Source organism: Gnatocerus cornutus, chromosome 3, assembly GCF_029298725.1.
Source record: "Gnatocerus cornutus isolate USDA-ARS CGAHR chromosome 3, icGnaCorn1.1, whole genome shotgun sequence".
NCBI lineage: Eukaryota > Metazoa > Arthropoda > Insecta > Coleoptera > Tenebrionidae > Gnatocerus > Gnatocerus cornutus.
In genome coordinates this window covers 19,205,235-19,231,933 of record NC_142235.1, presented here as the reverse complement: position 1 = coordinate 19,231,933, position 26,699 = coordinate 19,205,235, and the positions used below count along the sequence as shown (strand labels likewise).

General features: G+C 38.9%; 4 protein-coding genes across 8 annotated transcripts; 2 read left to right on the top strand and 2 right to left on the bottom strand.

Annotated features, from left to right (window-relative positions):
- Window positions 1-5,800: 5,800 nt before the first annotated feature.
- Window positions 5,801-7,745, bottom strand: Phb2 (prohibitin 2). Its single transcript, XM_088032067.1, has 6 exons — window positions 7,496-7,745; window positions 7,330-7,450; window positions 6,824-7,283; window positions 6,242-6,319; window positions 6,101-6,197; window positions 5,801-5,949 (listed from the first exon to the last, which is right to left on the bottom strand). Exons 1-6 carry the CDS (start codon window positions 7,626-7,628, stop codon window positions 5,867-5,869), a joined length of 972 nt encoding a protein of 323 aa, XP_087888193.1. The 5' UTR covers window positions 7,629-7,745; the 3' UTR covers window positions 5,801-5,866.
- Window positions 7,746-9,213: 1,468 nt separating this feature from the next.
- Glo1 (Glyoxalase 1) lies at window positions 9,214-9,932 on the top strand. The gene is made up of 4 exons (XM_088031691.1): window positions 9,214-9,291; window positions 9,342-9,571; window positions 9,617-9,684; window positions 9,734-9,932. The coding sequence occupies exons 1-4, from the start codon at window positions 9,214-9,216 to the stop codon at window positions 9,907-9,909; spliced, it is 552 nt and encodes a 183-aa protein (XP_087887817.1). The 3' UTR covers window positions 9,910-9,932.
- Window positions 9,830-25,592, bottom strand: Pi4KIIIalpha (phosphatidylinositol 4-kinase III alpha). Of its 4 annotated transcripts, XM_088031689.1 has the most exons (14): window positions 25,328-25,591; window positions 25,010-25,223; window positions 24,132-24,959; window positions 16,266-16,430; window positions 16,134-16,187; window positions 15,582-15,833; window positions 14,904-15,536; window positions 13,078-14,857; window positions 12,573-13,026; window positions 12,032-12,526; window positions 10,941-11,429; window positions 10,719-10,895; window positions 10,265-10,671; window positions 9,830-10,206 (listed from the first exon to the last, which is right to left on the bottom strand). In XM_088031689.1, exons 1-14 carry the CDS (start codon window positions 25,415-25,417, stop codon window positions 9,981-9,983), a joined length of 6,264 nt encoding a protein of 2,087 aa, XP_087887815.1. In that variant the 5' UTR covers window positions 25,418-25,591; the 3' UTR covers window positions 9,830-9,980. The 4 variants fall into 4 exon arrangements, with proteins under 4 accessions (XP_087887815.1, XP_087887813.1, XP_087887814.1 ...); XM_088031687.1 differs by lacking the exon at window positions 16,134-16,187 and having other exon boundaries at window positions 15,582-15,851; window positions 25,328-25,590; XM_088031688.1 differs by lacking the exon at window positions 16,134-16,187 and having other exon boundaries at window positions 25,328-25,589.
- On the top strand, window positions 20,130-21,701 carry LOC148177821 (uncharacterized). 2 transcript variants are annotated; one of them, XM_088032339.1, is made up of 3 exons: window positions 20,130-20,287; window positions 20,337-21,171; window positions 21,221-21,701. In XM_088032339.1, the coding sequence occupies exons 2-3, from the start codon at window positions 20,395-20,397 to the stop codon at window positions 21,650-21,652; spliced, it is 1,209 nt and encodes a 402-aa protein (XP_087888465.1). In that variant the 5' UTR covers window positions 20,130-20,287; window positions 20,337-20,394; the 3' UTR covers window positions 21,653-21,701. The 2 variants fall into 2 exon arrangements, with proteins under 2 accessions (XP_087888465.1, XP_087888464.1); XM_088032338.1 differs by having other exon boundaries at window positions 20,132-20,287; window positions 21,218-21,701.
- Window positions 25,593-26,699: the final 1,107 nt, after the last annotated feature.

Sequence of the window (26,699 nt, the reverse complement as noted above, 5' to 3'; positions counted from 1 at the left end):
AAAATAAGGATATTTTTGGATTCAGCGCAAAATTCTGCGTTAAGTGAGCCCATATTGCTTAAATTTCCTTACCAAATAAGCGAGATATCGACCGAAGTACATTTTCAGAGAGTGATTTTTGGATCATTTTCAAGACGCTGTTTCGGGGCGAAAACTGCGTTTAATATTATTGAATTATAAATCAATCGAAAGAGAGGCTCGAGATCTATCAACTGTCTAAATCTCAGACCGATCGGGCAAATAGTTTACGAAGGGCGATTAAGAAACGAAAAATTGAAAATTTTTCATCGATTGAGTCGCAAAATTTTTTTGCCCAAAAAATCGACTATCAAATTTTCGACTTTTGAGAGCGAATTATAAAGTAAAACGAGTCGAAAAAAACGATGGTAAAAACCGTTTCTCAAAATCTTTCGTAGTTTCGGAGATATTCAACTTTGAAAATTTTCAAACTCAAAATCCAATATCCGAAATTTTAATCGCTCATAACTTAGTTATTTCTGGATCGATCTTAACGAATCTTGCATTTTTAGATTCTGTGTGAAATTCTGCGTAAAATGAGCACCAACACTTTGGGATTTCTTTACAAATAAACGAGATAGCGACTTAGTCTGAATTAGAGACTGAACGGCAGCTAATTTCCATACTGAAAAAAATTAAATTTCGAATTCGAACTATCGAAGATCGATTTCTGAGGTAAAAAATTGCAAGAAAAACGATTCCGAAAAGGGTTGTTTGATATTTGCCATAATTCCGGAGATTCGAGCAAAATCGTTTTCGAACTTCCAAAATTTTGCCCCTCCGGCGACAACTCGAAATTTCAAACGTCTCTAATTCAGTTATTTGTTGACGTACGAGAAAAATAAGGAAATTTTTGGATTCAGCGCAAAATTCTGCGTTAAGTGAACCCATATTGCTTAAATTTCCTTACCAAATAACCGAGATATCGACCGAAGTACGTTTTCAGAGAGTGATTTTTGGATTATTTTCAAGACGCTGTTTCGGGGCGAAAACTGCGTTTAATATTATTGAATTATAAATCAATCGAAAGAGAGGCTCGAGATCTATCAACTGTCTAAATCTCAGACCGATCGGGCAAATAGTTTACGAAGGGCGATTAAGAAACGAAAAATTGAAAATTTTTCATCGATTGAGTCGCAAAATTTTTTTGCCCAAAAAATCGACTATCAAATTTTCGACTTTTGAGAGCGAATTCTAAAGTAAAACAAACCGAGAAATACGATGGTAAAAACCGTTTCTCAAAATCTTTCGTAGTTTCGGAGATATTCAACTTTGAAAATATTCAAACTCAAAATCCAATATCCGAAATTTTAATCGCTCATAACTCAGTTATTTCTGGACCGATCTTAACGAATTTTGTCTTTTTGGATTCTACGCAAAATTCTGCGTAAAATGAGCACCAACACTTTGGGATTGCTTTACAAATAAGCGAGATAGCGACATAGTCTGAATTAGAGACTGAAAGGCAGTTAGTTTCTATACTGAAAAAAATTAAATTTCGAATTCGAACTATCGAAAATCGATTTCAGAGGTAAAAAATTGCAAGAAAAACGATTCCGAGAAGGGATGTTTGATATTTGCCATAATTCCGGAAATATCGATCAAAATCGTTTTCGAACTTCCAAAATTTTGGCCCTCTGGCGACAACCCGAAATTTCAAACGTCTCTAATTCAGTTATTTGTTGACGTACGAGAAAAATAAGGATATTTTTGGATTCAGCGCAAAATTCTGCGTTAAGTGAGCCCATATTGCTTAAATTTCCTTACCAAGTAAGCGAGATATCGACCGAATTACATTTTCAGAGGGTGATTTTTGGATCATTTTCAAGACGCTGTTTCGGGGCGAAAACTGCGTTTAATATTATTGAATTATATATCAATCGAAAGAGAAGCTCGAGATCTATCAACTGTCTAAATCTCAGACCGATCGGGCAAATAGTTTACGAAGGGCGATTAAGAAACGAAAAATTGAAAATTTTTCATCGATTGAGTCGCAAAATTTTTTTGCCCAAAAAATCGACTATCAAATTTTCAACTTTTGAGAGCGAATTATAAAGTAAAACGAGTCGAAAAAAACGATGGTAAAAACCGTTTCTCAAAATCTTTCGTAGTTTCGGAGATATTCAACTTTGAAAATTTTCAAACTCAAAATCCAATATCCGAAATTTTAATCGCTCATAACTTAGTTATTTCTGGATCGATCTTAACGAATCTTGCATTTTTAGATTCTGTGTGAAATTCTGCGTAAAATGAGCACCAACACTTTGGCATTTCTTTACAAATAAACGAGATAGCGACTTAGTCTGAATTAGAGACTGAACGGCAGCTAATTTCCATACTGAAAAAAATTAAATTTCGAATTCGAACTATCGAAGATCGATTTCTGAGGTAAAAAATTGCAAGAAAAACGATTCCGAAAAGGGTTGTTTGATATTTGCCATAATTCCGGAGATTCGAGCAAAATCGTTTTCGAACTTCCAAAATTTTGCCCCTCCGGCGACAACTCGAAATTTCAAACGCCTGTAATTCAGTTATTTGTTGACGTACGAGAAAAATAAGGATACTTTTGGATTCAGCGCGAAATTCTGCATTAAATGAGACCATATAGCTCGAATTTCGTTATCAAATAACCGAGTTATCGACCGAATTACATTTTCAGAGAGTGATTTTTGGATCATTTTCAAGACGGTGTTTCGGGGCGAAAACTGCGTTTAATATTATTGAATTATATATCAATCGAAAGAGAAGCTCGAGATCTATCAACTGTCCAAATCTCAGACCGATCGGGCAAGTAGTTTACGAGGGGCAATCAAAAAACGAAAAATTGAAAATTTTTCATCGATTGAGTCGCAATTTTTTTTTGCCCAAAAAATCGACCATCGAATTTTCGATTTTTGAGAGCGAATTCTAAAGTAAAACAAACCGAGAAATACGATGGTAAAAACCGTTTCTCAAAATCTTTCGTAGTTTCGGAGATATTCAACTTTGAAAATTTTCAAACTCAAAATCCAATATCCGAAATTTTAATCGCTCATAACTCAGTTATTTCTGGACCGATCTTAACGAATCTTGTCTTTTTGGATTCTACGCAAAATTCTGCGTAAAATGAGCACCAACACTTTGGGATTGCTTTACAAATAAGCGAGATAGCGACATAGTCTGAATTAGAGACTGAAAGGCAGTTAGTTTCTATACTGAAAAAAATTAAATTTCGAATTCGAACTATCGAAAATCGATTTCAGAGGTAAAAAATTGCAAGAAAAACGATTCCGAAAAGGGTTGTTTGATATTTGCCATAATTCCGGAAATATCGATCAAAATCGTTTTCGAACTTCCAAAATTGTGGCCCTCTGGCGACAACCCGAAATTTCAAACGTCTCTAATTCAGTTATTTGTTGACGTACGAGAAAAATAAGGATATTTTTGGATTCAGCGCAAAATTCTGCGTTAAATGAGCCCATATAGCTCGAATTTCGTTACCAAATAACCGAGATATCGACCGAAGTACGTTTTCAGAGAGTGATTTTTGGATTATTTTCAAGACGCTGTTTCGGGGCGAAAACTGCGTTTAATATTATTGAATTATATATCAATCGAAAGAGAAGCTCGAGATCTATCAACTGTCCAAATCTCAGATCGATCGGGCAAATAGTTTACGAGGGGCGATCAAAAAACAAAAAATTGAAAATTTTTCATCGATTGAGTCGCAAAATGTTTTGCCCAAAAAATCGACCGTCGAATTTTTGACTTTTGAGAGCGAATTCTAAAGTAAAACGAGCCGAGAAAAACGATGGTGAAAATCTTTCGTAGTTTCGGAGATATTCAACTTTGAAAATTTTCAAACTCAAAATCCAATATCCGAAATTTTAATCGCTCATAACTCAGTTATTTCTGGACCGATCTTAACGAATCTTGTCTTTTTGGATTCTACGCAAAATTCTGCGTAAAATGAGCACCAACACTTTGGGATTGCTTTACAAATAAGCGAGATAGCGACATAGTCTGAATTAGAGACTGAAAGGCAGTTAGTTTCTATACTGAAAAAAATTAAATTTCGAATTCGAACTATCGAAAATCGATTTCAGAGGTAAAAATTGCAAGAAAAACGATTCCGAAAAGGGTTGTTTGATATTTGCCATAATTCCGGAGATATCGAGCAAAATCGTTTTCGAACTTCCAAAATTTTGGCCCTCTGGCGACCACCCGAAATTTCAAACGTCTCTAATTCAGTTATTTGTTGACGTACGAGAAAAATAAGGATATTTTTGGATTCAGCGCAAAATTCTGCGTTAAGTGAGCCCATATTGCTTAAATTTCCTTACCAAATAACCGAGATATCGACCGAATTACATTTTCATAGAGTGATTTTTGGATCATTTTCAAGACGCTGTTTCGGGGCGAAAACTGCGTTTAATATTATTGAATTATATATCAATCGAAAGAGAAGCTCGAGATCTATCAACTGTCCAAATCTCAGACCGATCGGGCAAATAGTTTACGAAGGGCGATGAAGAAACGAAAAATTGAAAATTTTTCATCGATTGAGTCGCAAAATTTTTTTGCCCAAAAAATCGACCATCGAATTTTCGATTTTTGAGAGCGAATTCTAAAGTAAAACAAACCGAGAAATACGATGGTAAAAACCGTTTCTCAAAATCTTTCTTAGTTTCGGAGATATTCAACTTTGAAAATTTTCAAACTCAAAATCCAATATCCGAAATTTTAATCGCTCATAACTTAGTTATTTCTGGATCGATCTTAACGAATCTTGCATTTTTGGATTCTGTGTGAAATTCTGCGTAAAATAAGCACCAACACTTTGGGATTTCTTTACAAATAAGCGAGATAGCGACTTAGTCTGAATTAGAGACTGAACGGCAGCTAATTTCCATACTGAAAAAAATTAAATTTCGAATTCGAACTATCGAAGATCGATTTCAGAGGTAAAAAATTGCAAGAAAAACGATTCCGAAAAGGGTTGTTTGATATTTGCCATAATTCCGGAGATATCGAGCAAAATCGTTCTCGAACTTCCAAAATTTTGCCCCTCCGGCGACAACCCAAAATTTCAAACGCCTCTAATTCAGTTATTTGTTGACGTACGAGAAAAATAAGGATATTTTTGGATTCAGCGCAAAATTCTGCGTTAAATGAGCCCATATAGCTCGAATTTCGTTATCAAATAACCGAGTTATCGACCGAATTACATTTTCAGAGAGTGATTTTTGGATCATTTTCAAGACGGTGTTTCGGGGCGAAACTGCGTTTAATATTATTGAATAACATATCAATCGAAAGAGAAGCTCGAGATCTATCAACTGTCCAAATCTCAGACCGATCGGGCAAATAGTTTACGAGGGGCAATCAAAAAACGAAAAATTGAAAATTTTTCATCGATTGAGTCGCAAATTTTTTTTGCCCAAAAAATCGACCATCGAATTTTCGACTTTTGAGAGCGAATTCTAAAGTAAAACGAGCCGAGAAAAACGATGGTGAAAACCGTTTCTCAAAATCTTTCGTAGTTTCGGAGATATTCAACTTTGAAAATTTTCAAACTCAAAATCCAATATCCGAAATTTTAATCGCTCATAACTCAGCTATTTCTGGACAGATCTTAACGAATCTTGTCTTTTTGGATTCTACGCAAAATTCTGCGTAAAATAAGTAGCGATACATTAATATTGCGTAAATAAGCGCGATATCGACCCAATTAGACATAGAAACTTGATTTTTGCTTATTTAAACACAGCCATTGCAGCTTTGATGTGAGAAATTAAACAAATTCAACAAAATATCGCTTTATTCTATCATCATAACAAAAATATTTAAAATGCAAAACGGCGTCCCTTTATCCAGATATCCGAGTCGCTAACCGCTGAGCCAACCCTACCAAACTCTTGTGATCTCGTCGCGTTTGACCAGTTTCGTCATCTGAAATGGGTCAAAAATCAAACGAGATCTCGTAACAATTGTTTTATTTACGACTTAGTTGAATATTGTACAAATAGTAACAACGAAATATTCATTGATATAAAAATTATCGATCACTACCGTTAACTTAGAGGTAAAACTCAATCCTTACGTTTGAGCTTATTAGACTGGTCATCAAACTCCTTGTCGGAAATATTCAACATCAAACTATTTCCACTGAGGTAGACTTTGTTTTGGGAATTCGCAATCTAAAAACGCGCATTAGTTTGAGAGGTTTCAGGGGAGAACTCACCGTTCTGGAAATGTTCTGCGCTGCTCGGATTTTACGCAGTTTTAAGTAGCCTGGATTTTTGGAAATGGCTTCACCTAAGTAAGATTTAGTTAAGAAAAAAGCGACAGTGATCAGAGATAAAAAGAACTAATTAAGTAAACCTGGTTAGTCGACTATGACTATACTAGTGCTAGGACTATCGAGTCAGAAACGACTTACCAGCGATTTTCCCCCATTACTCAAAAATTAAGGAAAATAAAGTCTACACCATAAAAAAAGCTCGAAATAATTCACATAAAGCAGTTTTTTGTCTGGACGTTTATTTTATTGTTGCAAACAAAATGTCAAAAGTCCCTATCTAAAGGTACAATTTTCATAAGTATTTTTGCCATTGGAATCACCTGTGACAAAATATTTGCAAATATTTCTTCTCTTTGACATTAACCACCGCGTAACTTTTATAGCAGCACACCTATCAATAGAAACTTTTGACAATTTGTTTAGAACAATAAAATGAAAATCCCCACAAAAAATCAGTCTTAAGCAAATTATCCCGAGGTTCAAATATTGAAAAAATGAACCCAAACAGCGTCAAAAGGATATCATTTTTGCAGCCTCAGCCTCGCCCTCAGCTTGAACGATCTTTTGTTGCCTCTCCTGTTTGGCCTTCTCCACAATGAAAGCAGCCCTCTGTGCCTCCTGTTGCGCCACCTGTTTGGCCTCAACAGCAGCTGTGTATTCTTTACCAAAAGACAACTCTGTGATTGAAACATCGTCCAAAATAATATTAAAGTCCTTTGCCCTCTCTGTTAATTCCCTCCTGACCAACAAAGACACCTGTTGTCTCTGTGTGATCAACTGCGCTGCGTTAAACTTAGCAACAACGGATTTCAGGACTTCATTACAAATTGACGGTAAGACTTTTTCATCGTAATCAAGCCCCAACTGTCTATAAACAATCGGTAGTTGAGAGGCGTTCGGTCTTGACAACACCCTAAGAGAGATATTAACCATTTGCAAGTCTTTTGAGCCTGTGGGTGAGGAGATTTTTCTTGGTCGCGACCTGCAAACTCACGTTACCGAGATTGAGGGCAGTTAGCAAACCTAACCTAATATCGTATATTATGGGGTATTGGAACCAAGGAAGCCGAAAGTGAAGACCTTCTGTGTAGATATCTTTCTGTACTCCTCCAATTCGGTTGAACATGATCGCGCGGTGACCTCCTTCGACTAATCTTTGGTTATTTTTAAAAAATTGTGCGTTTTTTTACGTACCGGTGTACATGGCCTGGGCTATTCCGTACGCTGCGACACCTCCAGCGGCGAGGAGCTTGAGGCCGAGGCCTAAACCAGGTGGTCCCCCTTTGCCAAATTTGCCGGCTAAATCGTTGAGTTTGCTTTGAGCCATTAAAAAGGTGTTTTTGCACAATTACACAACTAAAGAGACGAAAACGTGACTGTAAGGTTTGGACTAAAATGGCGATTTGACATTAGTGACAAGCAATAATACCAACGTGACAGTTCATGGAACCAGGGATCCACAACGAGTGAAGGTTGTTATATCAATCGCTTCTAACTTCACTATCTACAAATTTAAACGCTTCGAATTCGGTTACTCTTGACGGATGTGGAACTTTCAAGCAACTTTGGATTCTGTGTGAAATTCTGCTTAAAATGAGAGTAAATAATAGAAGTTTGCTCCAAAAATAAGGAAGGTAGCGACCGAATTAGACTTGGAAAAATATCTCTAATCGAAAAAGTGTTTTTTTTATTTTTCGAATTCGAGTTAAGACCGGATTTTAATGTAACACAGCAGGCGAAAAATATTGGCGCAAACCGTTTCTTTTTATCTGTTATAGTTTTGAAGATATCAAAATTTAAACATTTGAAAAATAAAAATCAAATATCCGAAACTTTAAACAGCGCTAACTCTGTTATTTGTTGCCGTACGTGGATTTTAAACATAGTTTTGAATTTTGCGTATAATTCTGCGTCAAATGAGTACCAATAATTGCAATTTTCTCCCCAAATAAGCTAGATATCGATCGAATTAAATTTGGAAAATTAAGACTAAAGATTTCAGAGTCTGTAAATTTAAACCATTCTACTTCGGTTATTTGTTGACGAATCTGAAAAATTCGAATAGTTCTAGATTCTGCGTAAAATTCTGCGTGAAATGAGACCAAAAACATCAAATTTGCTCCAAAAATAAACGAGATATCAACTGAATTAGATTTGGACAAATTAAATCCAAAGGAATACCTTTGGTCAAAAAGTTATTTTTTTAAAATTTTTCAAAATCGAGATAAGACTTAATTCTTATTTAGAAAGACGCGAGAAAGACGAGATGGCCCAAACCGTCTCAATTTATCTCTTTTGGTTTCGAAAATATCGGACTTTAAACATTTGAAAAAACTGAAAATCAAATATCCAAAAATTTAAACGACCATAACTCTGTTATTTGTGAGCCGATCTTAACGAATTTTACGTTTTTGGGATCTACGTGAAATTCTGCGTAATATGAGACCATATAACTCAAATTTTCTTCTAAAATAATGGAGATAGCGATGTAATTATATTCATATATTTATATTTGGACAAATTAAATCCAAAGGTCGAAAAATCGAGATAAGACTGGAATTCTTACGTTAAAAGAGCGCATTTCTTTTTATCTTTTGAAGTTTAGAAGATTTAAACTTTAAACTGAAAATCAAATATCCGAAACTTTAAACGGCCATAACTCGACTATTTATTGCCGTACGTCGATTTTAAGCCCAGTTTTGGATTCTGTGTGAAATTCTGCGTAAAATGAGTAGCACAAGAAGTTCACGAGGAACAGCCGAAAGACGAATTTTTTTTTTGAAAAATTGAATTGATCGCAGCGCTCGCTGCAAATAACCTGACCATGTGACTTTATGATAGGAATACCTCCACCGTGGTAACACTTTTCTTTCCTTTTATCTGATTTGAAGCAGTTTCGAGCCAATTTAACCATGGGTGACTCTCCACCAGCCCCAATTTCCAACGAAGAAGCCTCAAAACTATGCAAGGAACCTCCATCGGAGACGAAGGTGAAGTAAACAAACTAACCTCAAATTGCGATTTAAACTCCGAATTTTAGGACTTTATATTCCAACAAACCATGTACCGCATTAAAGACCCTAAAATTAGTCTCCCGTTTTATACAGAGGTCTTGGGAATGCGGCTTTTACAAAAATACGATTTTCCAGCGATGAAATTTTCGTTGTATTTCATGGGATATGAGGACCCCAAGGACATTCAAGGTGAATTAGGGACCGCGAGTAGGGGAGAGTGGGCATTTTCCAGGAGGGCAACAGTTGAGCTAACTCAGTAAGTTGGTTTCAATCAATTCCAATTCCAAAAAAGAGTTTATAGCAACTGGGGCACTGAAAACGATGAGACTTGCAAATACCACAACGGAAATTCCGATCCTCGAGGTTTTGGTACGTTTTCTTCAAACCATTTCTTTGGTTTCTATCCACGTTGTTTTAGGCCACATCGGTGTGATGGTCCCTGATGTCGCGACAGCCTGCGAACGCTTCGAAAAACTCGGAGTCAATTTCATAAAGAAGCCGCAGGACGGAAAAATGAAAGACATTGCCTTTATTACCGATCCTGATGGGTATTGGATCGAAATCTTCAACAACTCTGTAGCTCATAAGTTATAATTACATGAATACATACACAGTGATCACAGAAAATATCTAAACTATAACATTAACACCCATGACTATCACCATTAATAAGGAATTTGGTTTTGGTAATATTGTATCATATCATACGTCCTCGTCCTGAAATTAAGAAAACTATTACGTATAATCTGAAGCATGTATGTCGCAGCTTCCTTATCCGTAGCCCCGGCGTGGAAGCGCCCCCTCAATAACTTTATAGTTTGTCCTCTAAAACAGGGAAGTCCTGTATCTAACATCAAGGACACTAAAGAGATGATGGCTTCTTGATATGGTCTAAAACAATCTCACTCTTAATTACCGTCCTCCACGTCAACTCTTCAATTTTCCTCACCTTACTGCTAGATATGCCTGCACGCACAAATCCGAAAACCACTTGAAAGGCGGCGCTTCCATCTTCCCCCCCATGATCATAACCATCTCATCCGTCAATTTAATATCCGGTTCAAACCCGAGATTTCCACCCGGCGAAGACTCAAACATGAATCCGAAGTCAATATGAATGATGTGTCCATCCGTGTCCAACATAATATTCCCGTTGTGTCTATCTTTGATCTGCAACAAAAACCCGATGACGCTGTACGCCGCCATGGAAATAATAAAATTCCTCCTGGCGGTCTGGAACTCTCTGGTACTCTCATCGCCGTATTTCTTCAGGAAGTACTCGTAGAGCCCGATGTCGGTTTGGCGGCCAAGTTGGTCGCGCGATTTTGCATTGGGGACGCACTCGATCACGCCACACTAAAAAAACAAATTGATTTTTGTGACAAAGGGGAGGTGGTGATCACCCCTGGAGCCGTGGCGACGACTCTGTACGGAAACAGGTAGAGTTCCAACCCCACGGTCTGAAAGATGTTCTTGAAGATCCCAATAACCTGGAGGGCCAACATGTCCTGTCTGACGTCGTCGCCGACTTTGAAAATCGCCGCCTGCCACGTCTCCGGGCCGAAACTCTGCTCGTAATTCTAAAAAACTCATCAGAATGCTACTCGTACAACCCCTAATATCACCTCGTTAATAGAGACAGCCATGGCGATGTTCTCCAACTCGTTAATTCCACACTTCGCGACTTTGAAGCGGGCTAAATAGGGAGCTTTCGCGGCGCTTTGCATGGGAACCCCGCTGTTGTAGTCGATGTCCACGACCATGGCCTCGGGATTGCTCGGCAAGTAGCAGCCAGGTTGGACTTTGATCCTTCGTAAGGCTTCGAGACAGGCTCGTCTACGTTCGGGGCCTTTCGGGTACGGCCGGATTTCCCCGGAGATGTTGGTGATTTTCCCGAAGAAGTCGAACTCGCGTTCGTAGAATTGTTTCGCGGGGCCTGAGAGCTCCGCGAGGATGCTGTTGCAGAGAGCTTCCAGAGCTTCGTACAGGTCCAAGTCTTTGTGTTGCATCTCTTCATCTAGATACATGTTGGTCTTCATGTTCCAGATGAGCTGATGGGCGACAATTTGGGACTTCTTCGCGATGTACTTTATGAACTCGGTGACGTACCCCATCTACAAGGTGTTTATAAATGATTCTACAAGGTATTTATAAATGATTCTACAAGGTGTTTATAAATGTTTCAAGCATCAAGGTTTAGATTTTTCAAGTGACATGTGTAGTTAACCTCAATCATTAAACAAAGTTAGTTTTGTAGTTTTGAAAACAAACTGTTCAAATTGTGGTTTGAAGCCTGAAAATCTAAAACTTGAACACAAAACTGGGACTTAAAATTCGTTGACGTAAATGACTTTTTAAATAATTATGAACATAATTTTCCAAATCTAATTCGGTCGATATCTCGCTTATTTGCGGAGAAAATTTAAATTATTGATACTCATTTTACGCAGAATTTTACGTGGAATCCAAAACTGTTTGAATTTTTTACACCCGTCAATAAATAACCGAATTAGTAGCATTTAAAGTTGTGTAAAGTGAACTTTTGGCTCGGAAATCTTTGTCTTTATTTTTAAAATCTAATTCGGCCGATTTAACATAGTTATATTCATATAAAAACAAAGCGGCAAAATAGTGTATGACAGGAATTCCAGAGTCGCTTTTGATGCTAGAAACATTTATAAACACCTTGTACAACACCATTACAAGAAGAAATTACCGTGTCGTGACGGAGCGCCTGCACCAGTTGGGGAATGTAGAACAAAACAGCATCGGCCGGATAAGAACTCAACACCCTCACCGCGTACTGCGCGGTGATTGGGTGCGGTGGAAACTGTCGGCTGAAGTACGCCAAAGCTTGAATGGGGGAAACCCGCGCCCAGGTTAACATGTGCACCAGCTTGGCATTGTCGCTCAAGATGACGTCGGTCGTCACGAGATACTGCAACGCTTCGGGGACGTGGGACACCGACACGGGGTTCTGCATCACCTGGTGGCGGATCTCCCCCATGATGGCCTCATTTATCTTGAAACGAGCCGGGAGGTAGGTTGCCAGCACCGGCGAGATGTCCCAGGCGAGGCGCGTGTAGTCCTGCCACTGCTTCTCGGTGATGGTCTTGGCGCGCCAACTGGCGATGTTGTCTTCGCCGGGGATCAACAGCTCTTGGCGGGACGTGGGGTTGTGCCAGACCACCAAGAACTCGATCTCCACGGCCTGGAAACCAAATTAAATCCTTCAAACGTTGTCACGGTTTTCTTACCAGTAGCTCCAATATCAAGTTGCGCTTCTTTAAATAGCACTTGACGAAGTTATCCGCCAGAGGGACTCGTTTTGACTTCGTGGACCTCTTGCTCAGCGTGGCGGTGCTGCTGGATAACGGCATAGTGTTGATCCAGCCGGTGGTGGGTCTGTTGAAATCTCCAGGTTTGGCGAGTTCGTTGTTCGGCACCATCGTCATGGGGGAAGTGGGCCCTAGGTCCAAGTCGCCGACGTCGCTCGCCTTCAGGTACTTCTTATCGGAATGTAAAGTCTGCCAGAAGCGGACCAAAGTTGTGATGTCTTCGCGCAACTCTGTGGGAGACTGTGATGGACACGTCACCGGCTTGCAGAAATAATCCAAGCAGCTGCAGTAAATGCGTTCGCGGAGGACGTTCTTCGCCAGGCTTTTGGGGAGGATGTCACCTTGGAGGAGCGACAACCCGCAGGTGAGCAACCTGAGCAAAACCCCAAAATCAGAGACGTGGTGGAGATGCGACTCAACTTACTTAAATCTGACTCCAATCGCCGACACCGACCTCGTTTGACATGGAGGATCCGCGCCGACGCACATCGCCAGTGACCGGTGGATCAAACTCGCCAGCATCTCCACTTTTTCGTAGCTGCTGTACTTAATGGTTTCCACCAGCTCGCAGATGAACTGCACCCAAATTCCATGAGGTTTTACAAACGGCGGGTCCGGTTCCAAACGCGCCCCTTCGTACACCGCCAGAGGGCTGGTTAGGGGTTGGGACGTGGAGAACAACCCCAGACGTTTTTGAACGGTGCAGTTCCACGCAGACACCATTTCTTGAAGGAAGCGGATCTCCAGCTCCGGTTTCGAGGTGATGAGCCACTGCCAGCACTCCACCGCGCTGCGCATGGCCTCCGTGGTGAAGAGCTCCACTTGCGACCACGCTATACAATGGAGGAGGTTCCGGTTGAGTTCGGACGTGGAGATGAGGAGGGCCGTCGCTTGCCAGATCGCGGAGCGATGGTCGGTGTTGGAGCGGTCTTTGCACGCTGACCACACCTTGGTGAGGACGTGGTCGACTAACGCGTTTCTTCCTTCGGTGCCGTAAACTGCCGCCATCCCCACGACCTCACCGATGTACCTGGACCTCATCGCCGCCATGGTTATCAACTTGGAGGAGTCGCTCTTCGCGCACTTGGGTCTCTTATCCAACGTGCTGATGCTCAAGGGCGCGCTGTAGACGTTCAACGGACCGAACTGCAAGATCGTCTCCACAGCCATTGTCAACCCCGCGTGCTCCCAAACCCCACAACTGGTCAATTGGGTGATGTACTCTTGGATGTAAGACCGCGTCCATTGCGGCGCCCACTTCATCGCCTCTTTAATGAGTCTCTCTGAATTCGCGGCGAAGTCTTTAACAATCGTCTCGCGCGCTTCCAGAGTGTCCATGAGTTGGATGGAGTACGGAGTCTTGGGGATCCGCAACGTGGGGGTTTCCTGGTTCGGATCCAAGCGTAACGAGTCTGACAGCACCTGCACCAGGTCCAGGATGGTCCACAGAACCCTCCGACTCCACAACAAGTGAGGGAATCTATCTACCAAACTCACAAGAAACTTATCGGAGACTCTTCTGATTTGCTTGTGTGGGTCGTTGAAATGCACCAGGAGAAACTGCGCGTGGCCTTCTAGCTCCGCCTCGCGCGCTTCATTCTTCGGTTTATTCTTCATTACTTCCAGGAACTTCTCGAAGACCCTCTCACTAACCGAAGAGACGCACACCCACATTCCCGACTTGTCCTTCTGGAGGGCGGAGTCGCTCAAATACTCCATTATGATTGGTACAAGACTCGGCTCGGGCGAGTTCTGAATCCGAAGAGTCTCCACCCAAAACACGCTCAATAAGAAGGTGGATTGCGCGAAAGTTAACTTGTTGACAAACGCCGTGACGTCTGGAGGATGTTTCAAGTTTTCCAGGATTTGGTTCTTCAGCTCCTGCAGCTCGTTTATGGAGACGCTGTCATTACGAACTGCGCTGGTGTATTGGAGTTCGCGCATCTCCGAGCGACTCGACGTGGGGGAGACGAGAGCCGGAGACTTCACTGCGATTTCCTTCACTCCTTCGTACCATTCTTTGGGCCAAAGACCCGAATCAGCGGCGGTGAACCCCATGATGACACAATACAACCAGAAGTCGCGGAAAAGTTTGTGCATTCGCGGTTTGGGATTCTTGATGGGCGGGAGGCGCCGAAGCAAAACCGCGATCACGGGGATGAGGACCCCTAAGTTACCCGCTGAGCTGGAGGCCTTCAGCGCACCTGCGGCAAAAAACCGTTAAAGGGGAAGTGGTGGAAAACTACCCACCCGGTGACTTCTCGCTGGCGCGCTTCCCCTCCAACCCCAACTGGACGAAGAGCTCCAGAAGCCTCACCAGCAACTCGTTCATCTGCGTTTCGCTTTGGATGTTCGCCGCGATGTTGGCTAAAGCGTTGATGACCGGTCGCGACACGTGCCGATATTGCGCCTTCTCGCTGGAGGTGTTGCTATACGCCGCGTTGCTGCTCTCCACAGTGATCATGGTGAACATCTTCATGACCACTTCGTACACGTGGGGTTCGCACTGCGCTATGATCATGCATCCTAGTTGGTCGACGATGAGGGTGTCCAACGCCGAGGGCACCCGGCAGAACCTCTGCTGGAAAAACTGTAAAATCGTATCAGTCGTCTTGGGCGTCCCCTTCATGGACACGGCCACATGGCCCAACATGATGACGATGTTGGTGGAGATGAGCGTCGACTCGCTGTCGCTTTTGTCCGCTGTGAATAATCGGTTGGAAACTGAAGCCACCAACGCCCTCACGCAGTCGGGGTCGGTGGTGTGGGCGGCTTCCAGGGCGTAGCAGAGGTTTTCAATGGCGGCGTCGCGGAGCTTCTCGAACGCGGATTGCGTTGGCGAGGTGGTTTTCGTCGATTCCGCCTTCAGACCGTTGACTTGGGCTGGAAGCACCACGTCAAACTCTGGAGGAGGGTGAAGAAACTCACCTATGATTTTGAGGTTCTCCTTGTTTCCTTTTTCGTTGGCTTGGCGGTGGAGTTTGGAGAGGATAGGAGAAGGAGTGATGAGGAAGTCGCGCAGACAGTAAATGGACGTGGAGGCGATGTTAGGGAACTTCTGGGCAAGAGCCCCCAGGCCTTCCAGACAGACCATGAGGAGGGGCATGTGGGCTAAAACCAACTTATACCCATGATTAGAGTTGATTTTTTCAGTAAGGCGACCACACAAGCTGTCGGCACCTACAAAACCATCGACTTCTTCAGAGAGGAGAAGAAATGATGGGAAGTGGAGATTAGTAAAGGGGAAAACGTTAAAAGACTGAAGCTTTAGACTCTGTCGCAATTGGCAACACTGACCAGAAAAAGAAACTTGAGACTTTTCTTTTTCGAGTCTCACTGTTTAACCTCCATAAGGATCAATTGCTAGTCTGACTTAAGCCATTCTATTGACTTAAGTCACTTCTTTCGTCCCAATGAAGATTAAATTGGAACACACAAAACGTACGCGTTAAAATGACAAAAACGGGGAAGTGCTTTCACCTAAAATGCTCATTAAAAACCGGAGCAATGTCGGCAAGTTATACTCTTTATCGACTGGAAAAAATAATGACAATTATTCCAACAACAGTAGAAGAATAGAGAAAATCTGTCTTAACGTTGTTCTTGTTTTACCTGTTTCATCACCAATCGCCCAGACTAGAAGGTCCACACATGCGGCGTTGGCCATCACGTTCACTTTGAATTTGTTGACCAGGGCGTAGTTGCTTTCGCGGTCTTCGCGCTCGCTGGCGTCGTGGTTGCGACTCTGCAGCTCGGTTTGGCCGTTCAAATACAATCCTGCAAGAAAAATGGACTGTAGTTCGCACTGCTGAAGAATGTTTCAAAAATTCTTGGGTGTAAACCAGGCTTTCATTTCTTTAGGAGGAAAATTAGGGAAATTTAATGTGGCGATTTTTGACGTTACCAGCTTAATTTAATTAGTTAATTAAAGATTTGTTCCAGAAGAGTGTCTACTTTGACAGTTGGCATTTTGAGAAATTAGCTTTATTATTATCCCCCAGAATTTGACATTTGCCAATTTTGAAATTAACTAGGGTGAACCCGTAAACTGGTGCAAGTGAAGTGAAATTTCTGGGGATTTTTTTTAAAGTTGGTAGTACACAAAAATGTAGGGATTTTTCTCGTTGAAATGTGACAAAAATTTTATAAAAATATTACCAAAATAGAGAAAACATAAAATTAAATTCACTGAAAAATGGTGGAGGCGCCAGGATAATAAGAAAGCTTCTAAAAATCTTTCATTTTTCGTGAAAAAAATGAGAAAAAATCGTGGAAATCCGGGAACGTAGAGGATTTGAAGAAGTTTCTAATAAGAGAGACGACTGAACTTTATATTTAAAGTTGCAATCTTGACAAATTAGCTTTGGAATTTTTAATATGACTAGAACAGTTATGGATTTAACGTAAAATTCTGTGTAAAATGAGCACAATAGTTAAAGATTGTTCCATAAATACGAATTTTTGCTCCAAAAAATAAGCGAGATATCGATATCAGAAATTTGGCATAGTTTTAGTCGTGAATTTTTGCGAAAATTTGCAAATTCCGACTTTTGAAAAATCAAAGAACTATTTTTTATGTAAAAAATCGCGAGAAAAACGATGGCGCAAACCGCATCTCAATATCTGAAATAGTTTCCGAGATATCGAGCACGAATTGTTTCGAACCTTCGAAAATTTGACCCTCTGGCGACAACCCAAAATTTCAAACGGCCCTAACTCGGTTATTTATTGACAAATATTAAAAAATTATCATGTTTTTGGATTCAGCGTGAAATTCTGCGTAAAATGAGCCCTGATTTGTTGAGTTTGCTTAATAAATAAACAAAGCATTGGCTAAAAACTGTTTTGAAAACGTTATTTTATGGTGATTTTCAATCAATGTTTTCAAAATGAAAATGACGTTTAATAGCATTGAATTATACATCAGTCGAAAGAGGAGCTTAAAATCTATCTACTGGCCAAATTTGAGATCTATAGGACAAATAGTTTGCGAGTTATGGCCAAAAATTAAAAAAAATTAAAAATTTTCATCGTTTGAGTCGCAATTTTTTTTCGCGAAAAATCGACTATCGAATTTTGGGCTTTTAAGCACTTTTTCTAATGTAAAATGAGCCGAGAAAAACAATGGCGCAAACCGCATCTCAATATCTCTAATAGTTTCCGAGATATTTAACTTTGAAAATTGGGAAAAATGAGAAAAAATGAAAATCAACTATCCGAAACTTTGATCGGCCATAACTCAGTTATTTATTGTCGGATCTGAATTTAAATCCCAGATTTGGAATCGGCGTAAAATTCTGCGTTCACTGATGTATAATAACTCAAGTTTACTCTAAAAAATAAGCGAGATATCGATATGAGAGAAGTTTGGCCATAGTTTTAGTCAAGAATTTTTGCGAAAATTTGCAACTTTCGACTATTGGAAAATCTAAAAACTATTTCTTATGTAAAAAATCGCGAGAAAAACAATGCCGCAAACCGCATTCCAATATCTGGAATAGTTTTCGAGATATCGAGCACGAATTGTTTCGAACCTTGGAAAATTTGGCCCTCTGGCGACAACCCAAAAATTCAAACGACCATAACTCAGTTATTTGTTGACGAAAATTAAAAATTCTCATGTTTTTAGATTCAGCGTGACATTCTGCGTAAAATGAGCCCAGATTTGTTGAGTTTGCTTAATAAATAAACGAGGCATTGGCCAAAAACTGTTTTGAAGACGTCATTTTCGGGTGATTTTCAAAAAATGTTTTCAAAATGAAAACGACGTTTAATAGCTTTGAATTATACATCAGTCGAAAGAGGAGCTTGAATTCTATCTACTGGCCAAATTTGAGATCGATCGGACAAATAGTTTACAAGCTATGGTCAAAAATAAAAAAAAATGAAAAATTTTCATCGTTTGAGTCGCAATTTTTTTTCGCGAAAAATCGACTATCGAATTTTGGGCTTTTAAGCACTTTTTCTAACGTAAAATGAGCCGAGAAAAACGATGGCGCAAACCGCATCTCAATATCTCTAATAGTTTCCGAGATATTTAACTTTGAAAATTGGGAAAAATGAGAAAAAATGAAAATCAACTATCCGAAACTTTGATCGGCCATAACTCGGTTATTTGCAGTCGTATCTGCATTTAAATCCCAGATTTGAAATCTGCGTAAAATTCTGCGTACACTGGTGTATAATAACTCAAGTTCACTCTAAAAAATAAGCGAGATATCGGTATGAGAAGTTTGGCCATAGTTTTAGTCAAGAATTTTTGCGAAAATTTGCAACTTTCGACTATTGGAAAATCTAAAAATTATTTCTTATGTAAAAAATCGCGAGAAAAACAATGCCGCAAACCGCATTCCAATATCTGGAATAGTTTTCGAGATATCGAGCACGAATTGTTTCGAACCTTCGAAAATTTGACCCTCTGGCGACAACCCAAAATTTCAAACGACCATAACTCGGTTATTTATTGACAAATATTAAAAAATGATCATGTTTTTGGATTCAGCGTAAAATTCTGCGTAAAATGAGACCCAAATTTGTTGAGTTTGCTTAATAAATAAACGAGGTATTGGCCGAAAACTGTTTTGAAAACATCATTTTAGGGTGATTTTCAATCAATGTTGTCAAAATGAAAATGACGTTTAATAGCATTGAATTATACATCAGGCGAAAGAGGAGCTCGAAATCTATCTACTGGCTAAATTTGAGATCGATCGGACAAATAGTTTACAAACTATGGCCAAAAATAAAAAAAATTACAAATTTTCATCGTTTGAGTCGGAATTTTTTTTCGCGAAAAATCGACTATCGAATTTTGGGCTTTTGAGAACATTTTTTAACGTAAAATGAGCCTAAAAAAAGAATGGCGCAAACCGCATCTCAATATCTCAAATAGTTTCCGAAATATTTAACTTTAAAAATTACGAAAAATGAGAAAAATTGAAAATCAACTCTACGAAACTTTGATCGGCCATAATTCAGTTATTTGTTGTCGGATGTGAATTTAAATCCCAGATTTGGAATCTGCGGAAAATTCTGCGTACACTGATATGTAATAACTTAAGTTTACTCGAAAAAATAAGCGAGATGTCGATATCAGAAGTTTGGTATAGTTTAGTCATAAATTTTTGCGAAAATTGCGTTTTGTATGTTGGTGATGTACCTATTTGTCAAACATTTAAACGCAACATCACTCTGGCGAATCTCAGAGTGATAATCACATCACTCTGACGTCACACGCTCCAACAGACGTCTGACTTTATGAACACACCCCAGACAATTCAAACTGTCAAAAACAAAGCTCTTCAGGGCTGCCAACTTATTTCGAATTCCAAGGCCTGTTTCGACGCTAACAAAATAAAAAAATGTTTTAGTTTAGACGTTTTATTTTTCCTTTAAATCGAGAAAATCACGACAAATCTCGTCGATTTCCACGCAAAATCAGCTCGCCGTCTGCAAGAAATTCTGCGATAAGCGCACCACTTTTTGTCGCCTTTTTAAGACTTCATTTTAACAATCTTTGTGTGGTGTTGTGCCGTTTCCAATTCCCGTAATTGTTGTGTAATTTGTTCGAAAAATGAAGGTCTAATTGTAAAATGTGTTGTCTTGAAATTTTATCTTAACATGATCTTCAAAGTGTAAGTAAAATCCTTCACAAACAATAAATAAACTAATATTGCGTTGCAGATATTTTATCATTTGATGCTGCAACGATTAGTGTGAATTCCGTCTGCAAATCCCCAACATGAACCCCACAAACCGCTGCACGAAAGACGACGTAATCCGATGGCTAACTCCCACTTTGGAGAAAATCGGCTTGAGCGACTACACCATCAACATCTCCGGGAGTTCCGCAAAAGGTGATGGCTACTTGGGTGACATAACCTTCGTCGATGTTACCGCCCGGGAGAAAGTGCACAGTTTTGTGGTAAAATGTGGAAAGAAAAGCAAAGAACTACGGGCGATGCTCCCCGTCAGAGAGGCCTTCATCAACGAGATTTACTTCTACGAGAAGATTTTACCGGTTTTCCGCCACTTCCAAGGCGAGAAGAACGTGCTAAGGCCCTTCAGACACTTCCCGAAGTGTTTCGACACTTTCATGCTCGAGGACATGGAGGTCCTGATCCTGGAAAACGTGAAACAAAGAGGGTTTGTCCTGCACGATCGCAGGTCTTGCATGGACGACGACCACGTGCGGAAGGTGATGGAGACGTACGGGAAGCTCCACGCGGTGTCTTTTGCTTTGAGGGACCACCAACCCCAAGTCTTTGGTGAGCTGTCAGGGAAGTTAATCGACGTGTTGAAGTTGATGAAAGACGCGTCTAAGAAGCAAGCTGAAGAGGTGAACATCTACGAACACGTCATCAACGTCGCCAGAAAGGAGAACGAAGACGAGGTGATCCGAAGAGCGAACATTTTAAACGAGAGAGTCAAAGAAGAGGACCTGGTGGACTTCGCCGATCCGTACAGCGTCATCCTCCATGGAGACTGTTGGAACAACAACTTCCTCTTCAAATACGACGTAAAACGCCCCCTTTGTGTTAACCCGCGGTAATTTTCTTTTGCAGCAGGAAAAACTCTCCGAAGTCTGCCTCATCGACTTCCAAATAAGCCGCCTCTCGTCGCCCGTCCAAGACTTATCTTATTTTCTCTTTACAAGTCTCTCTGATAAAAATGTGTCAAAATTTGATCACTTCGTCGAGGTTTACTATGAGAGTCTTTCGATTTCCTTGCGGGAAATGGGCAGCGACCCCAATAAGATGTTTCCTTTCCAAGAATTACAAAATCAGTGGAAGAAATTCGGTTATTTCGGCTTGGTTTTGATGCCGTCGCTTGTGAAAATTTGCTTGTCTGAAGACGACGAAGTCCCGGATTTGGTGGAGGCGGCGGAAACTGGGACTAGCATCGTCAGCATGTTTGGGGGATTTGTAAGAAGTGAGCGGGAGTACCGAAACAGGACGCTTCCGATAATGAAGCTTGCGATTAGTAAAGGTATTATTTAATGTGTAATGAAGCGGTTTTAATTATTAATAAAGTTTCGTCGATTTTTTACCTTCCTTTATAATTTTTTTTGTTGAATTTTAAGTACTTACGTAACAAATTTTTAGAAAAGTTAAGGAGATATCTGCATGTCAAAGTGCATTAAAAATAGGAAACAAAGTTCGTTTCTCCGAACAACAAATTGCATCGTTGCATTCGGATGCAATCAGTGCAAAATGTAAACAAGTCATGCTTTTTTGACGTTGTTTTTACTGTTTAATAAGATAAAGTGCGAATTATGTACTGTGACGAATACAAAAAAGTGAGAAAGTCTTGAAAGATTAAGCTGAGCCAACCATAAAAAAATGTTCAACATCTTTCTATAAAATTCCTAATTCTGTCAATTTTCGTCCTAGAGTAATGAAATTTGGGAGAATTACTACTTTTGAACTATTTAATAACTGAACCAAATTGCAAAATTAAAGAGCAGAAGGCACAAATTTTAAGATTTTTTATTTTCCAGATAAGTAAAAAATCTTCAACATCTTCTTATAAAATTCCTAATTCGGTCACTTTTCATTCCAGAGCAATGAAATTTAGGGAGGTTACTACTTTTGAACTATTTATTAATTGTACTAAAATTCAAAATTATAGAGCAAAAGACACAAATTTTAGGAATTTTCATTTTCCTGATAAGTCAAAAATCTTCAATATTTTTCCCTAAATTTTTTTTAAATGTGTCAATTTTCGTTCTAGAGCAATGAAATTTGGGGAGAATACTGCTTTTAAACTATTTATTAACTGTGCTATAATGCAAAATTATAGAGCGAAAGACACAAATTTTAGGAATTTTTATTTTCCAGATAAGTCAAAAATCTTCAACATCTTATAAAATTCCTAGTTCGGTCACTTTTCATTCTAGAGCAGTGAAATTTGGGGAGGTTACTACTTTTAAACTATTTATTAATTGTACTAACATTCAAAATTATAGAGCAAAAGACACAAATTTTAGGAATTTTCATTTTCCTGATAAGTCAAAAATCTTCAATATTTGTCTATAAAATTTCTAATTCTGTCAATTTTGGTTCTAGAACAATGACATTTGGGGAGGCTACTACTTTTAAGCTATTTATTAACTGTGCCAAAATGCAAAATTATAGAGCAAAAGACACAAATTTTAGGAATTTTCATTTTCCTGATAAGTCAAAAATCTTCAATATTTTTCCCTAAATTTTTTTTAAATTGGTCAATTTTCGTTCTAGAGCAATGAAATTTGGGGAGAATACTACTTTTGAACTTTTGAACTATTTATTAACTGTGCTATAATGTAAAATTATAGAGCGAAAGACACAAATTTTAGGAATTTTTATTTTCCAGAAAGTCAAAAATCTTCAACATCTTATAAAATTCCTAATTCGGTCACTTTTCATTCTAGAGCAATGAAATTTGGGGAGGTTACTACTTTTGAACTATTTATTAATTGTACCAAAATTCAAAATTATAGAGCAAAAGACACAAATTTTAGGAATTTTCATCTTCCTGATAAGTCAAAAATCTTCAATATTTTTCCCTAAAATTTTTCCAAATGTGTCAATTTTTGTTCTAGAGCAATGAAATTTGGGAAGAATACTACTTTTGAACTATTTATTAACTGTGCTATAATGCAAAATTATAGAGCGAAAGACACAAATTTTAGGAATTTTTATTTTCCAGATAAGTCAAAAATCTTCAACATCTTATAAAATTCCTAATTCAGTCACTTTTCATTCTAGAGCAATGAAATTTGGGGAGGCTACTACTTTTAAGCTATTTATTAACTGTGCCAAAATGCAAAATTATAGAGCAAAAGACACAAACTTTAGGAATTTTCATTTTCCTGATAAGTCAAAAATCTTCAATATTTTTCCCTAAAATTTTTCTAAATGTGTCAATTTTCGTTCTAGAGCAATGAAATTTGGGAAGAATACTACTTTTGAACTATTTATTAACTGTGCTATAATGCAAAATTATAGAGCGAAAGACACAAATTTTAGGAATGTTTATTTTCCAGATAAGTCAAAAATCTTCAACATCTTATAAAATTCCTAATTCGGTCACTTTTCATTCTAGAGCAATGAAATTTGGGGAGGTTACTACTTTTGAACTATTTATTAATTGTATCAAAATTCAAAATTATAGAGCAAAAGACACAAATTTTAGGAATTTTCATTTTCCTGATAAGTCAAAAATCTTCAATATTTTTCCCTAAAGTTTTGTTAAATTGGTCAATTTTCGTTCTAGAGCAATGAAATTTGGGAAGAATACAACTTTTGAACTATTTATTAACTGTGCTATAATGCAAAATTATAGAGAGGAAGACACAAATTTTAGGAATTTTTATTTCCCAGATAAGTCAAAAATCTTCAATATCTTTCCAAAAAATTCCTAATTCAGCCAATTTTCGTTCTAGAGCAATAAAATTTGACGATACGCAAGTTTATATAAGTTGAATAGAAATGTTACCTTTCACGAACTCCTGCACATCCTTCGTGAACGGCACCGGAAGACTCTTCTGCGGCTGCAGCAGCTCCCTCAACAACGTCACCATAACCAAATTAATAACCTCCGAGAACGTCTTATACGGAAAAATTTGAATCTTCCCCGTCGAATACACCTCCAATGACTGTTCATCCAAAAACGTCAACATATCCTTCGTGAGCAACTTCTTCGCCAACGAAAGAATAGTCTGCAAATGCTGCTGCGCGAAGATAATCGGTGGTTTCTTATCATTCAAATCATTGACTCTCAAATGAGGAAACTGATTGAAACTCGAACCAAACTTGGCGAAGAAATAAGTGGAAGGATCGTAATTTCCAAAGCTCTGATTGATCAAAGAGCCTCTTTTCAGCGTGTTATATGCGACATCGGTGGTGTCGTAGCCTTGAGTTATGGCGACGATGTCCACGGTGGCGGTTAAATTCCCGGACAAACTTCTTGGGATTATAGACCGGAAGCTGTTGAAACTCCTTTTGTAAGAAGCATCGGTGGTGATGGTGTGGGCAATGGGGGGCTCAGGTTTGGGGTACAGGCGGCAAGTTAATGGCGGTTCGGGGGTGCAAAATCGCCCCATAGCTCGCGCTAAGCCAATCAAGACAGGGATTTTACATTTGCAGAGATATAATTTAACGGCGCTGTTGCAATTTTCACGAGCCTTGATAATCGAGTTTGTCAAATTCGCCAGGCATTCAACCTGCGTTTCGATGATTTCTTCCCGGAAGGTCTCGCAGCGCACGGCGATGTCGCTCAAGAGGGTATGAAGAGAAAAACTGAACTTCTCCGCGACTGGAATACCTAAAACCGCCAGAATTAGTGTGATTATCAACAAACAAATCGCCAATTACGGTCGGTGGGGTTCTGCTTGACTTCGTCTTGCCACGTCGCCTTCCCCAGCGCCTTCGCCAACTTCAATAAATACGGAACTATAACATCTTTGTGTTGTAGACTTGACTCCAAAAAATAAATTCCTAGAGCTATGACAGCGTCTTGTTGCCGACTGTTGAGGGTCACAGTGCTGTTGGTGATTTCTACAGGACATTGTGAGTACAAAGTTTCAACCTGCAACAACAATTAAAATAATTAAAGTCTGGAAAGACAGGCAAAGTTCAAGGTGATGTAAAATTAGAACAGGGGATTAGATTTTCCGAGAACTCTTTCATTACCTTATCCCATGACGTGTTCTTGATGGAGGCTAAAGATCGGGCTAGATGTTGGACCGTTTTATGGAAAAATAGTTTATCGTCTCTGGCCATCACAGCTTAACCTCACACTTAAACGTCAAAATATTTATGTGTCAGGCGCGGTGACAGGTGGGTGGCGTTCCGGACACCGGACGTTGCGACGAATAGAGTTGTAGATAGACAACCCATATTACAGAAAAAGTTTTATTTTTCTCTCACATTTCCCTATAAAATTCCTAAGTCTTTCAATTTTCGGTCTAGAGCAACGAATTTTAGAGAGGTTACTACTTTTAAACTATTTATTAACTATACCAAATTGCAAAATTCTAGAGGAAAAAACCCAGATTTTAGGATTTTTTTTTATTCCAGAAAAGTCAAAAATTTTCGACATGTTTCGATAAAATTTCCAATTCTGACAATTTTCGTTTTAGAGCAACAAAATTTAGGAAAGTTACTACTTTTGAATTATTTATTAGCTGTACCAAATTGCAAAATTATAGAGCGGAAGAAAAAATTTTTAGAAATTTTTATTTTCCAGATAAGTCAAAAATCTTCAATATCTTTTCTATAAAATTCCTAATTCTGTAAATTTTTGTCCTAGAGCAATGAAAACTACTACTCTTGAACTATTTATTAACTGAACAAAGTTACAAAATAATTGAGCGGAAAACACAAATTTTACAAATTTTCATTTTTCAGAAAAGTAAAAAGTTAGAAATGTCTTCATATTTGTAAAGTTGGTTTTATTGAACTTCAAATCATTTAAAGCCGTCTCCAAAACAAAATACTTAAAAAGACATCTTGTCTTAAAGTGGTCTTTACAAATATCTGGAGAATATCTTAATCAAAGCTTAAATTGCTTTTTTTTCGTGGATTAAAACGATTTAGGAGTATATTTGGCACATTACATACACTAGTTGGTAGTTACAATATATTTCTAAATTTAAAATACCGTGCGATCAATAAAATTACTTATCTAGTCGCCTGTGACCGCGTGAACGTATGTCTTGGTATCTGTCAGTCCCCAACATCTGCTAATTACAAGGCGTTTAATCATCAAGTTCAGACACATGTTCAGGATGCCAGCCTACTAAACTAAAGCTTATCAGTGTTGCCAGGTCAAAATTCAATGATCCCTAGATGATAACTAAAAAAATCCCTTGAAAATCCCTAGACAGCATGAATTTTATTTGGCAGACTCTAAACTTCATTTTTTCTGCAGAGAATTTTTCAATATCACTAAAAATGTTGAAATTTTCTTTGTGTATTTCCTTCCTGTTACATATGTTGCACAATGGTGAAGTTATTTGAATTGGGTTTTAGAGTAAAAAATTATTGTCTAAATTCAATTTGT